Source organism: Vigna radiata, chromosome 10 (genome assembly GCF_000741045.1).
Source record: "Vigna radiata var. radiata cultivar VC1973A chromosome 10, Vradiata_ver6, whole genome shotgun sequence".
NCBI classification, from domain to species: Eukaryota; Viridiplantae; Streptophyta; class Magnoliopsida; order Fabales; family Fabaceae; genus Vigna; species Vigna radiata.
The window spans coordinates 1,138,863-1,154,355 of record NC_028360.1 but is presented as its reverse complement, the minus strand read 5'-3'; the positions used below and the strand labels follow the sequence as shown (position 1 = coordinate 1,154,355).

The window sequence follows — 15,493 nt, the reverse complement described above, 5'->3', positions numbered from 1 at the left end:
TATCTTATTGAACATGTTTTGTGTTGATCTTGATATGTAAATGCACATTTACTGAGCTTATATCTGATACATTATTTATGTTGCATTACATATGTTTTTGAAGAGAAAACCACATGCAATATATTAACTTATATTGTGTGGTATAACTGCAAGTTTTAAGTGGACTTGATTATGAACCAAGTCGATTAAAACTCGTGACTATGCACAAATTTTCAAAAGCAGTGTTGTGAGTGATTTTGCATTGAAAAGTTTTTCAAATTGAGCTGATGTGCCTAACTCGACTACATGCGCAGTGGATCCGACGTAGTTAGTTGATTGATTTGAAATTCTTTTATGCTTGTGTACAGTAATGACTATATTTCAAAATTTAGTTAAAGCTTTTATAATAGTCAACTGTATTAAATGCAAAATCAATTTGGTTGTTGTTGACTGCTACTATTTGACTTAACTGTTATAACTGTCTGAGTACAATCGACTTTATTAGTAGCCTGGTGTTAAGCCCCTGACAAGTGTACCAGATCGTATCAAGTAATAAAAGACAGTAAGTCAAAATATCGTTTCCCAAGGGACTCAGTGGCCTAGACACTAGTGCAGCGAGGGGTTTTTACCGCGGTTCTTTTTCACTATACGTCGCGATTTACGAACTGCGGCATATTTCGCCGCAGTAGTAAATCAGAGACTTTAGGCCGCGGTATCTAAGTTGGGGAATATGCTGCGGTTGTCAAAGGAACCGCTGCCTAAATCCATTTTTTTAAAAAAAAATAAAAATTGGTCCAGTATATGCCGCAGTTGAACCGCGGTAAAAGACAGAGGTATATGCCGCGGTTCTAGCACTAACCGCGGCCATATTCCCCTGCAGTTTTTTAAAAGTGCAGGTCTGTTTTTGTGATATCCACTACCACAAAAACATACCTGCATATAAAAACATGTACACAAATTCAATTTCAACATAACAAACACATGTTCAATTGTATTTCAACATCAAATAAAGTACAAATTCTAATAAAATACAGTCTAATCAAATGCAATGTTTAAATCTAATAATTAAGAGCTATTGTATAATCTAATTATATACTTCGCAGCAGCGTTCCTCATGAATAATAGTGGCTTCTCAGGAACTGGTGTAGTAGTCTTGAATTTCTGCAAAAGACAATTCATATTAATTAGTGTATATGAATTCAACATTTTGGAAAAAATCAAAATTTGTTAAAGTTAAATATTACCGTTTCCCAGCGAATTGTGATGTGAGAACGAACAATATGGGTCATCCAATACATTANATAATATCCGCACTCATATGACCCATTTTGTCTGTTACACTACAATATATCATCACAGTTAATAATAGTTAGTGAATAACATTAAAATAAAACAACTATAACAAAGTATGGCTTTAGCATATGTCAAACCTTGAGAGAAATCCAAGCAATCTTTCTACTATTAGCAATTGATCTCCCACCCATCATCATACTTGCTGGAATAGAACTATATATAAAAAAAGGTTTTAGCATTCATTTATATAACAAAGAAAGTCCAAACATTGAGGTTCTTACCAATCAATTGCTTGTCTGAGCTGTGTGGGAGGAGGCATGTGCAATGAACAGAACCACAAAGCATAGTTNTCTTGCATAGACATAACAAGAAGTTGCCAATGGCGCCTGAAATTCATAATAACGTAACTATTAAATATTAAAATCACATATGAAACTTTATTATGTTAACAAAGTTCACTTACCCGGATATATAAGGCAAAAAGTATATTTTCTTGCCCCTTCCAAAACTTCTTATCAGATTCATGTTGATCTNCTCAAAATCATTTGATTCATGAATTGATTGGGGATCAATGAATCCATAATCATCAGAACGCCCCAACTTGTTACTGACCNCAGACATATACCTGAAATCAAAAATTAACTTTGATATAAGGATACTTGATATATAAATCAATTTTATATATAAATAATTGCTCATAGACATACATCATCCATAGCTGAATAATTGAAATATTCAACTCTTGTGTTCCCGACGCAAGCTGACGGACATCTTGGCTATGAAGGTATATTGGGACCTCAGAGCCTCTCCCAAATACATTAGCATCATACTCAACCTCCAAAGGCTTATCTTCAAGGATGTCAGCAAGTAGATGCAATGAAGCAAGAGGATCATCCTCAGATAGAGGAATCCTCTCCTGTGCCTGCGTCTATTGTTACATGAAAAAATAAGATAAGTTTTGACATAAAAAACTTTTAAAATTGAGAAGTGTAAAGAAGAATTTCATACCGAGGGGTCAGAAACTGGTTTAACCAAAAATTTAGGCCAANTGATAAACGACTTATATGCTTGTTCCACAGTGAAAATCTCTTCNGTGGNCAGAGGAACCNNGGCATCTGGTATGATCATTTCATCCACTTAGACCTTCACCTCATCCTCTAATAGTTGCATACCATGACATACAGTCGCTGACCTAAACTCTGTTCCACGAGCTACCAGGACCATCTCGGTATCCTCTAAAATGTATANCANACATGGACTNCCATCGTCCATGTCATCCTCTGGGATGGCTGGTGCGGAACAACTTCCTTTCCCGCTTCTCCCTGTCAGAGTAAATGTTAGATTATACAAAAGATAGAAATAATTGCACATAAATGTTTATTAAGTTTACCTGTGGGAGGCACAGCATGTTCCTGTTCCTGTACAGGAGATGGCACCGGGCGCATGCCATAGCTCTCAAACTGCTGCTGGAACATGGTGCTGAATTCAGCCCTCATCTCTATTCTAACCTCGGCCCTGATCTCCTCTCTAAGGTCTTCTCGGACCTTTTTTCTGATCTCTTATGTCATCATTTCTCTTTGTGTTTCGCTGTATGCATATGATGACTGACGAGAAGAGCTCCCAAAATAATGTTTAATTCCTACTCCAGGACCTGCAGCACGTAGACGTCCAGGGTGCTCAGGTCGTCCAATCGCAGCAGCAAGAATATCCTGGCGACCCTCTGGAGTGAATTGACCTTGGGAGCTCTGCTCAACCAAGGTGTCCTGTAACATTACAAAACATCATTATTCTTTAAATAGTTTAATGTAGTATGCATAATGACAATACTTATTATTTTAGGAATAGTGATAACTTACAATTCTTTCAGAAACACATCAAAACAGAACATCACACTCAACACAAGACAAGACACGACACACATTAACACAACAAAAGACCTAAAACCGAACCGTTGGTCCCCGGCAACGACGCCAAAATTTGATGAGCTGTCGCAACCCACACAAATTTGATTGCATAAAAGAATGCTGTATAGTGCTAGGAAGTGACTCCTAGGTCGTCTCTCAAGGACCAAATGTGGTTCGAGAATTAGGTCAGACACGCAGTGGGGGGTTGTTGAAAAGTTTGTGAATGTGAATGAATTAAAGTAAAACTGGAAATTAAATACAACCAAACATAATTGAAAATATTAAAGTGACTGAAAACATTAAACTGAACAATGCAACGGTAAAAATTAAAANCACAAGATGAATGTAAGAAAATAAAATTCAGGATTAACCATGCTAAACAACTAAACAACTATAATCACAAATTAAGNCAATGAGAAATTGCAGTGGCAAGAAGTAAAGAAAGTAATGCATAAATGGAAAACCTATGAATTTAAATGTAAGAATGTAACAAAGAAAATCATAACTCAAAATTAAAAACCTCTGCAAAGGAAAGGAAATGAGTGTGCTTAAAATAATAAAAAAAAAGATATTCCCAACCGAGACCACTATCCGTGTGCTACATTTCTTCTCCATTTCTCCTTTATAAATGAAAGATGTTCAAAGCCCCCAAAGCAAACCATAAGGGTTGCGGCTGTTGCACCCATTTTCAAACATCAAAATATTAAAATAAAAAGTGCAACTGGAATAATAAAATATATGCATGGGAGATTGAAAAGTGCACGGGATAGTAGAAGTATAAAAAGTGCAGCTGGCAGCACCAAATTCCCTTCAACCAAAACCAAAAAAATGACATGATTCAAAGAAAATAAATTTTCCAATCTCCAAGAGCAGCGTTGCAGCCAAATCCTCTCTGAATCAGCGCTTTTCGTTTCCAAGCAAAGATAAGAAAATAAAACTAATATACCAACTCTACTAAGGCAATGAGTAAGCTGTGTGCATTGAAATTGAGAGTGCTTACAAATGTTGAATGCTACATGTGTGTGATGTGTGCTTGAAAGAAAAAAAAAACTTCAATGCGGAAAAGAAGTGTCCCGTAACAGCTTTGGCCAAGCAAAGAAACAGTGCAAAGAAGCTTGAATAATTAAAAAAAAAAAACCGCTGCAGCCGAAAGATTGAATGCCAGCATCTACAAACAACTCCTAAAAATAATATCCACTAGCTCCAAAATTCATGCTAAACGTTCCTCCAAAGTTAAAGCAATCACTTCTTCATTCTAAAGTAAATAAAGGAAAAAAGACTAGCCAACATCTAGCTGCCAACACATCTCATCTAAAGAAATCAACGTTGCACAAAATTAAGAAATGGAAAAGTGTTTTTTTTTATTCATCAAAAACCACCGTGAAACACCTATTGCTCTGTTCCACATCCATCCAAAGAAACCTTTCATTCAAAGAAACCAGCGTTGCACGTATGAATCAGCTGAGATGTGTGCTTTTCTATTTCATTCCTCAAAAAGAAATTCAAAGTAAAAACTTGAATAATAAATGGTGGCTGGAAGCACTTTGTAATCAACTAGAATCAAGTAGTATAAACATGTTTCCAAGTGAAGCTGTAAAAAAAAAAAAAATTCAACAGCTCCAAATCCTCCTTTGCCGAGAATGAGCTTAACAACGTTCCAGCCAACTTCTTTTTTTTTTTTTTTATGTGACGACCCTCCTTTTTTTTGTGTTAAGGCCGTGAGGTCCTTCTAAATGAGGTGGGGTCCACCTACTTTGAAAAACCCTAGGTGCCATGTGTCATCCTCATAATTTGGGTCCAAACTATTTTGCCAAAAATTGGCACAATGTTTACAAGTTTAATTAAAAACTATCTAGATTACTATGTTTCAAAGTAATTAAATTTGAAATGTTAATGTGAAGAGTCTTGACTTATTTGATAGCACTCCAAATGTCCCAAATTTAATTTCCAAAATTTTCCTGAAAATAATAATGCAAATAATTAGCTTAGAAAATTCAAATTAATTAAAATTAGAATTTCCGGTCAAATTAAGCACAATTAGGAAAAACTGGAAAATACCGGACAATTAAGCACAATTCCCTGATTAGTTCTAGCACAATAAACTAAGTGAAATCAATAAAATATCGACTCATCAAGGAGTCAACCCCAAAAAGTTGGGCTCTCACAAAACCCCAAACTTGGATGAAAAAGTGATAAAAATTGGGTTTTTAAGAGAGAGGATGATAGGAGAAGTGTTGGGGAATCTTTGAAAGAATGTTTGAAAGTTAAAGAGAGATTATGGGTTCGGTAAATAATGCTTGGGCGTACCTGAGGGGTAGAAAAATCAAATAATGGGCCAAAAGAACAAAACCCTATTTTAAAACACATTGACCCCTTAGCGTGGCCACCGCCCAGCGGTGAGTTCACCGCCCAGTGGTGGGCGCGGTTTACACCCCTCTCTTTTTTAAAACATTTTAACCCTTTAAACCTTCAAATTCAACTTTCAAAATTCAATTTTTATGCAATTCCCAATCACTTATCTCAAATATGCGACTAGAACAAGAATTAAAACATGCAAAAATAAATCAATCAATTGGGTTGCCTCCCAGGTAGCGCTTGTTTAACGTCACGAGCTTGACCCAAACCTTTCTAACACCGATCAGTAGGTGCAAATCTTACCATCACCCATCAGTAGGTGTACCTTCCTGGTATCCTTCAGTAGATACCTAAATCTTCTAGCATCCTTTAGTAGATGTTATCCCAGTGGCATTCATCAATAAATGTTGTTTAATGACAACCATCAGTAGATGTCTAATCATATAGCATCCATCATTAGATGTTAATCTTTCCTATCTTCATTGGCATCCATCAGTAGACACCAATCTTCCTTATCTTCATCAGCTTCCATTAGTAGATGTCGAATCACCTAACATCCATCAGTAGATGTTGTAGAAGCATCCATCAGTAGATGTTATCATCACTGCCATCAGAAGCAACATTTAACCTAAAAATAAAATAAAAGAAAAAAAATCAGAAACGGGGTTAGAAACTGGGTTGCCTCCCAGCAAGCACTTCTTTAACGTCATTAGCTTGACCTAGTGAAGCCCAAACACCCATCAGTACGTGTTGAAGTTCTATGTTGGCGTTCTTCCTTCCTTCATGGCACTAACAAAATCTCAAAAATTTCCTTGTCACCAACTCTAAGGATTCTCAATCTCAAGAGCGCGATTTGTTTGCTTTGATAGTCTTGACAACCCATAACCTATTCTGAAATTTCATTGGTGTGCCAGGTTTGAGTTTGTCACTTTTCACATCAGGGTGTTGGTGAACCAATTCTCCTTCCTTATCTGCCTCCTGATGATCTTGTGCTCCTAGTACAAATTTTATCCTGCACATACTAAAGAACACTGCACTAGAGCACATAATTAGCCCAAAAAATAAAAACAGTAAAAGATATAAACTTTTTTTTTATTAGTTTAATTTTCGTTTTTTTGAGAAAGATAAAGATAAAAAGATAAAAATAAAATAGAATGGAAAATATATAGAAAGATAGAAGATGGAAAGATAAGTTGAAGAATGAGGAGAAGAATAAGGAGAAAGATAGAAAGATGGAAAGATGAGGAGAAGAATGAGGAGAAGAATAAGGAGAAGAATAAGGAAAAAATATTATTTTATTTTATTTTCGTGTTTTTTTTAATAAAAACAGAAAAATAAAAACAGAAAGATAAAAACAGAAAGAAAGATAGAAAGAAAGAAAGATAAAGAGATAGAAAGAAAGAAAGAAAGAAAGATAGAAAGAAAGAAAGTCTAATCGGTCAAGAATCACACACATAGAATAGTTATACCACGAGTCTCTGACAACGGCGCCAAAAACTTGTTAAGCCCCTGGCAAGTGTACCAGATCGTATCAAGTAATAATAAAATGGTAAGTCCAAGTATCGTTTTCCCAAGAGACTCATGGCACTAAACTGTTGTGCTTTTGCTTAACCAATCAAGACTATAAGAACAATATTTTGGGGTTTTTGACTATAGAGTACGGAAAAGTAAACATGAATGCAATTTGATCAATTGAGGGATGGATGATGTTGATAAAATGAGATGGATTTGTTGTAAGGGTTCAAATTTCACCCAATCACTCTCTTATATCTACTCTTCTTATTTAATTAGCTTATTTATCAAATTGTCATGCAAACTTTCTTGGTCTACCCTTAACCCAATCCCTTGGCGAAAAGAGCCTATTACTAATTATCAGCTTGCTATCCCTAGCCTCCCTTAGTAAATAATAATGCATAATGAGCGGAAGCAAAATACAATTGATCGTCCTACCCCTATCCCTAGACGGTATTAACATAATCAAGGAATTCCCCCAGTTCATGACATTTATGTATGTACCCATATCAATAAAGACAAACAACAGTTACAGAATGAGTTAAACGATCAAAAGGGTAGACACATGGTTCTCTTTACTTTGGGCGAAAATTTGGCCAAGTAAGGGTTTCCAAATATGGCCTTGATCATATGACATAAGCATGTAATTCAATCAATTATAAAGACTCAGGAAATGTCATTCATGCTTCCAAATGAATAGAAAATATATCAACAAGAACTCTGTAGCTCAAAAACCTCACACAACTATGCTCCCTCAACATCTCTAATATCAATCATACATCCTGCTTAGCATCATAACCACAATCATACTCATTATGCATCTGTTCACATAGCTTGTGAACAATTCACCTGTATATCATCATGTAAAGCAATCTCAATCATCATCCACATCAAGCATCATCAAGCACACTCATCATGCAATAAAACAAGTCAAACCATAATTAGAAAAGGTGTTCAGGAAAGTACAAACATACCTATACTACTCAACCAAATTCATCCTAATCTTGAAGTTCAAAATATAAACGAAAAAGAAAGATAAAACCTGGGTTGCCTCCCAGTAAGCGCTTGTTTAACGTCACAAGCCTGACCCAATAACCTTACGAATCCACCAACTTCATCACTGTGGAAAGTTGTTCCACTTCTCCTCCCAAGTAATGCTTGAGTCTTTGACCATTCACCACTCAACTATCTTGCGGATCATTCTTTGCTGGATTCACCAATTCAACTGCTCCATTAGGATATACATGCTTTATTAATAAAGGTCCTGTCCATTTTGATTTCAGCTTTCCAAGAAATAACTTCAACCTTAAATTGAATAACAACACCAGCTGCCTAGGGTTGAAAGCTCTCTTTATTAATTTCCTGTCATGATAAAATTTTACCTTTTCTTTATAACTCCTAGACGAGTCATATGCATGTAACCATATCTCTTCAAGATCCAATAGTTGACTTCTATGTTTGCTTTGAGTTTCATGAGGATCAAAATTTAAGAATTTCAAAGCCCACAAAGCTTTATGCTCTATCTCCACTGGTAAGTGACATGCTTTCCCATATACCAACTGAAAAGGTGATAAGCCCATAGAAGTCTTCATAGTCGTCCTGTATGCCCAAAGAGCATCATCTATTTTTTGCAACAAATCTCTTCTTGAAAAAGCAACTGTCTTTTCTAAAATTCTTTTGATCTCCGTGTTAGAAACTTCAGCTTCACCATTTGTTTGAGAATGGTAAGGTGCCACCACGTTATGTCTCACCCCATAATGTTTAAGTACCTTTGCAAGCTGAGAGTTACAAATATGAGATCCCCCATTACTGATGAGTACCGTGGGAGTTCCAAAACGTGAAAAGATTTTCCGTTTTAAGAATTTAATCATAGTATTGGCATAATTCTTAGGACATGCTAGAGCTTCAACTCATTATTAAAAGATGGTGGGAAAGGTCCAAAAAAATCAATACCCCAACAATCAAAAACTTCTACTTCCAAAATTCCTTGTAATGGCATCTCATGCCGTCTCGAGATAAACCCCGTTCTTTGACACTTGTCACAGCTTCTAGCATGATTATGAGCATCTTTAAACAAAGTAGGCCAATAAAAACCTGACTGAAGGATTTTTGCACTAGTTCATTCTTCATTATAATGGCCTCCATAAAGCGAGTTATGACAATACCAAAGAATTCCTTCTACTTCTGCTTTCGTTACACATTTTCTCAGCAAATTATCAACTCCAATCTTGAATAAATACGAATCATCCCATATTAACTGCTTAGCATCATGTATAAACTTCTTCCTCTGTTGCCAATTCAATTCTTCTGGAATAACACCTGCAACTCTAAAATTAGCCATATCAGCAAACCATGGCCTCTGTTGAATATACAAGAGAGTTTCATCTGAAAAAGACTCCTAGGTTTCCTTCTCCTTGCTTGTAACTTCCCTTTTTATCACGAATCTCCACATCAAACTCTTGTAACAAAAGCACCCATCTTATTAACCGTGGCTTTGAGTCTGGCTTTATCAATAAGTACTTTATAGTCGCATGATCCGTATAAATAATCACTTTAGATCCAATGAGATAAGATCTAAACTTCATTTTCCGTAGTGGCATAATTCAATTGAGCTTCATTCAAAACTTTACTAGCATAATAAATGACATGAAATACCCTATCCTTTCTTTGACCCAGCACAACACCAATGGCATAATCACTAGCATCACACATAAGCTCAAAATCTTTACTCCAATCTGGAGCTACAATCACTAGAGCAGAAATCAAGCTTTTCTTAAAAACATTAAAAGCTTGTACACACTCCTTACTCATCACAAATGGTGTGTCCTTAACAAGCAGATTACTCAATGGCTTAACAATCTTTCAAAAGTCTTTAATAAATCTCCGATAGAACCCAGCATGGCCTAAGAAACTCTGAATTCCTTCTACATTTGCAGGTGATGGAAGTTTTTCAATAACCTCCACTTTTGCTTGGTCCACTTCAATCCCCCTGGCTGAAATCTTGTGCCCCAAAACAATTCCTTCTGTCACCATAAAATGACACTTCTCCCAATTCAAAAGAAGATTCTTTTGAACACATCTTTTAAGAACGACCTTCAGGTTAATTAAACACCTTTGAAAGGAATCTCCAAACACTGAAAAATCATCCATGAAAACTTCTATACTTTTCTCCACAAATTCTGCAAAGATTGCCTGCATACACCTCTGAAATGTGGCTAGGGCATTAAATAGTCAAATGGCATTTTTTATAAGCAAATACACCAAAAGGACATGTAAAGGCTGTCTTTTCTTGATCTTCAGGGTCCACCACAATTTGATTATATCCAGAATAACCGTCTAGGAAGCACTAATAAGCTTGTCCAACCAATCTTTCTAACATCTGATCTATAAAAGGCAAAGGAAAATGATCTTTCCTAGTGGTTGTATTTAACTTGCTATAATCAATACACATTCGCCACCCAGTAATTGTCCTTGTAGGGATCAACTCATTCTTATCATTATAAATCACCGTCATCCCCCTTTTTTAAGGAACCACTTGTACAAGACTCACCCATTTACTATTGGAAATTGGATAAATGATACCTGCTTCCAAAAGCTTCAATACTTCCTTCCTAACGACCTCCTTCATAACAGGATTAAGCCTCCTTTGAGGTTGAGCTACTGGCCTATAATCATCTTCCATAAGAACTTTGTGCATGCAATATGTGGGACTTATACCCTTAAGATCTGAAATTGACCAACCTATAGCACCTTTATTAGCTTTCAAAATTTCCACCAGCTTATCTTCTTCTTCTGGAGATAAGAAGTTATTAATAATGACCGAGTTTTCTCCATTATCTTCCAAGAACAAGTATTTCAAATGTGGTGGCAACTCTTTCAACTCAATTTTGCCTTCTATGACTTTCTCTTTTGGCTCAATTTTTTCAAAGATAGCCTTTTCTGCTGGAATTTCTTTTCCTATTTCCAAATCTCGAACACATCCTTCAATCAATTTTTCCTCTTCTTCATTTAAATCTTCACATTCATTAATAAGAGTTCTTTCCAATAAATATGCATCACGCACCGTATTCCCTTGCATCATTGTTAAGCCCCTAGCAAGTGTACCAGATCGTTTTCAAGTAATATAAACGGTAAGACTGAGTATCATTCTCCCAAAGGACTCTTAGGTCTTATCTTTCATGTAAATTGATTGAAAAGACTTGAAAGAAAAATTGATTTTAGGGTTTTTATGCAAAGGATAAAAATAAACATGCAAATGCAAATTGAATAAATTGGCAAATAAGAAATATGAATGAATGAAGTTCTTGGGGTTTACATTTTCATCCTTATCCACCCTCTTATGTCTACTATTCTTATTAAATTCGCTTTATTATCAATGTCATGCAACTTTCTGATTTACTCTAAACCCAATCTCTCGGCGAAAAGAACCTATTACCAATTACTAGTTTACCATCTCTAGTCTCCCTAGTAATTAAAGCAATTGATCGTCCTACCTCTATTCCTAGGTAGTATTTCATTATCAAGAGAATTCTAATCAGTTCTAGATTCCCTCGTACGTTCCCGTATCAACAAAATCAAAGATCATGACATCGAATGAGTTATACGATGCAAGCTTTATAGCACAAAAAAGAAACCCAAAACTTAATAATAAAAGCATATGAATATAATAAGAATTTCAATATAAGAGAGTTTCAAAAGGATTTACATTGTTCCCCAACAAAAAAGGGTTTAGTTCACCATAGACATGGTGAAACTAGATGGAATTAATGGAAAAGATGAAAGTGTAAATCCTAGAATTGATAAATTGGAGCCTAAGCATCCAAGAAACCGCCTCCAAGGAGTGTAGAAGTGCTCTGGACGTCTTTGCTTGCCAAAAGATTACTCTAAGGGTCGCACTGGGGCTATTTATGACACAGAAAAGTAATAGAATTTCGGCCCAGGCCCATCATTTAGGCGCTCAACGCCCACTTGATCGCTCAGCGGTAGCCCTCCAAATCGCAGGACGCTCAGCGGTGGAATATGGCGCTCAGCGTTGGCCCTCAAAAAAGCAGGACGCTCAGCGCTGGAATTGGCGCTGAGCAGTGGACTTCCCTCTTCTTTTATTTCTTTTCTCATCCCTTCTTGAGTCTAAGTCCTCCCTTCTTTACATCCATCTTTCAATTCTCATCAAATCCTGGCAAAACAATGTAAAACAAGCATAATATCTCTAAAAACCACTTTTTACTCTCTCATGACTAAACTAAGAGCTTTTCATGATTCTAAGCTCATTCTAAGCCATAAAGGGTGTAATTTAATATCAATTTTAAGTGTAAAAATAACGGTTTTTAGACTGTTATAACAAGCCCAAACTTAGAACTTTGCTTGTCCTCAAGCAAATAAGATACAACTTAGCCTTTCCACCTATCATCAAAACAGTTCAACTTATCCTTTCATAACAAGTGATTCCTCAATTAAGCTTTTCAAAGAAATCAAATCAAGATGCATACATGCTTCAATTCATTCTAATTCACATATTGTTCACATAATCACACATTTTCCAACAGATGTTATTTCTATGAATGATTAATCCACTAAGCACTAATGTAATCATGAAATTCATTAATCCTTTCCAAGCAAGGTGTTTCACTCAATCTCTCAAGTGTTTTAGGAGGTCACTATTCACCTGTCACATGGAAAAAAATTGACATTCATCTTAACACAATCAACATCTTTACACACAAATGCCATCACAAGGACTTTCTCAAGGCTTATAATGTGGGTGGGTGATAACGGTCTAAAAATCGTTATTTTTGCACTTAAATTTGATATCAAAACACACCCTTTATGACTTAGAATGAGCTTATAATGATGTAAAACACTTAGTTGACTTACAAGAGAGTCAAAATTTGTTTTTAGAGATATTTTGCTTGTTTTTGCAGTGTTTTGCAGGATTTGATGAGAATTGAAGGATGGAAGTGAAGAAGGGAGGACTTAGACTTAAGAATGGAGGAGAAATGGAAGAAAAGAAGAGTCGAGTCCACCGCTCAGTGCTAATTCTAGCGTTGAGCGCCAACTTCGAGGATGAAGTCACTGTTTCTCGCTTGAGCGGCGACGCTGAGCGTCCTACGACTTAGAGGTCCACCACTAAGCGGCAGAACTGATCGTTGAGCGGTCTGCGATTAAGAGGCCTACCGCTGAGCGGCCAAATTCAGCGTTGAGCGCCTAAATGTTGGGCTTGGGCTTAAATTCTATTACTTTTATGCGCTATATATAGACCTAGTGCGATCCTTAAGTCAATCTTTTGGCAAGCAAAGTCCGAATAAGACGGGTAAGTCCGAATATCGTTTCCCAAAGGAACTCTCAAGCCTTAACGTTCATGTCGATCAATTGCAAAAAACTTGAGAAGAAAAAGAATTGGTTGTGTTGAATGCAAACAAAATTAGAATCATGCAAATGCGAATGAGTGAATTGGCAAAAGAAGAATATATGGATGAATGTAGTTCTTGGGGTTCACAATTTCATCTAATCCACTCTCTTTTATCTACTCTTCTTATTTAATTATCTTATTTATCAAATTGTTATGCAAACTTTCTTAGTCTACCCTAAACCCAATCTCTTGGCCAAAAGAGCCTATTACTAATCACTGGCTTGATATCTCTAGCCTCCCCTAATGATTAATAATGCATGAGGAACGGAAGCAGATGCAATTGAATGTCCTACCCCTATCTCTAGGCGGTATTAGCATAAACAAGAAATACCCCCCAGTTCATGACATAACCATACGTCTCCGTATCAATCAAGACAAACAACGGTTACCGAATGAGTTAAACGGTAAAAGCATTAAGTGCACGTAAGGAACTCAACAATTGATAAAATAAGAATATGCAAGCATATCAATTAAATAAGAATTTAAATAAAAGAGAGTTTCAAAAGATTACATTGTTTAAATAAGAATTTCCCCCAACAACAACAGGGTTTAGTTCACCATAGTCATGGTGAATCTAGATGATTTATGATGAAAGAATGGAAGAAAAAACCCTAAAATTGGTAAGTTTGAGCCTAAGCATCCAAGGAACCGCTGTGTGGATCTGCTCTGGACTTCTCCTCTGCAAAAAGATTAGGTTTGAAGTCGCACAAAGTCTATTTATAGCGCAGCCAGAAGACAGAAATTCGGCCCAAGGCCCAGCAGACAACCGCTCAGCGCCCAGTTTTACCGCTGAGCGATTTGCCCATTATCGCGCCACCGCCCAGCGGCGTGTTTCCACCACTGAGCGGTTTGCCTCTTGCCGCAAAACCGCTTAGCGTTTCCTCCTTCGCGTCAGACAGTAGCTTTTCTTCGAGTTTTTGATGCTCAGCTGTGATTTTTGATGTTGAGGGGTGCGTAGACTGATAACGGTTGATAAAAAGTTATTTTCATATGTCATTTTAGACCAAATTACTCCCTTTACTGCTTAGAATGAGCTTAGAGTCAAGCAAAACACATAAAATGAGTCAGTAGAGAGTCAAAAGTTCTTTTTAGCGATATTATGCTTGTTTTGCATTGTTTTGCAACATTTTTTATGAAAGTGGAGAATGGAGTTGAAGGTGAAGGTCTTAGACTCAAGATAGAAGAAGAAATATGAAGAAAAGAAGAGTCTAGGAACCTCCCAGCAGCAAATTTCACCACTGGGCGGCCAAACGCGAGGAGTTGGCATCCAGGCGTGGACGTTGGGCGGATTTGCGATTAGGTGCAAACCGCCGGGCGGTGGACCCTTGGCGTCGGGCGGTGGCGCGATTATGGGCAAACTGTCGGGCGGCATAAGTGTGATGCCGGGCGGTTGTCTGCTGGGCTTGGGCCTGTTTTCTGTGACGCTCCTCAACTATAAATAGCCCTATTGCGATTTCATTCTCATTCTTTTGACAAAAGAGGGCGGCTAGACCTAATTTTCATTCCTTGGAGAAGATCTCTTGGATGCTTTGGCTCCTTTTTATCTACCTAGGGTTTGTTTTTCCATTTATTCCATCATTTTTCATCTAGGTTCACCATGACAATGGTGAACTAAACCCTTTGTTGTTGAGGGAAACAATGTAATCTTTTGATACTCTCTTTTATTGAAACTCTTGTTTATTTATATGTTTGTCATATGCTTTGATTATCAATTGTTGGGTTCTCATCTGCACTTAAAGCTTTTATCATTTAACTCATTTGATAACTGTTGTTTGTCTTTATTGATACGGGGACGTACAGTAATGTCATGAACTGATGAGTAATTCCTTGATTAAGCAATACCACCTAGGGATAGGGGTAGGACGATCAATTGTTTGTCACTTCTGTTCTATAATGCATTATTAATTGCTAGGGGAGGCTAGGGATAGCAAGCCAGTAATTAGTAATAGGCTATTTTCGCCGAGGGATTGGGTTAAGGGTAGGCCAAGAAAGTTTGCATAACGATTATATAACAAAACAATTTAAACAAGAGGAGTAGATAAGA

The 15,493-nt window shown here is 36.7% G+C and overlaps 1 protein-coding gene across 1 annotated transcript; it reads right to left on the bottom strand.

Annotated features, from left to right (window-relative positions):
• Window positions 1–8,224: 8,224 nt before the first annotated feature.
• LOC106774657 lies at window positions 8,225–8,914 on the bottom strand. Its single transcript, XM_014661700.1, has one exon. The coding sequence runs from the start codon at window positions 8,912–8,914 to the stop codon at window positions 8,225–8,227; it is 690 nt and encodes a 229-aa protein (XP_014517186.1).
• Between the last annotated feature and the right edge of the window lie 6,579 nt (window positions 8,915–15,493).

Bases quoted from the DNA above. Each gene is read 5' to 3' on its own strand.
- LOC106774657 (XM_014661700.1), bottom strand. From the start codon at position 8,914: ATGATTAAATTCTTAAAACGGAAAATCTTTTCACGTTTTGGAACTCCC.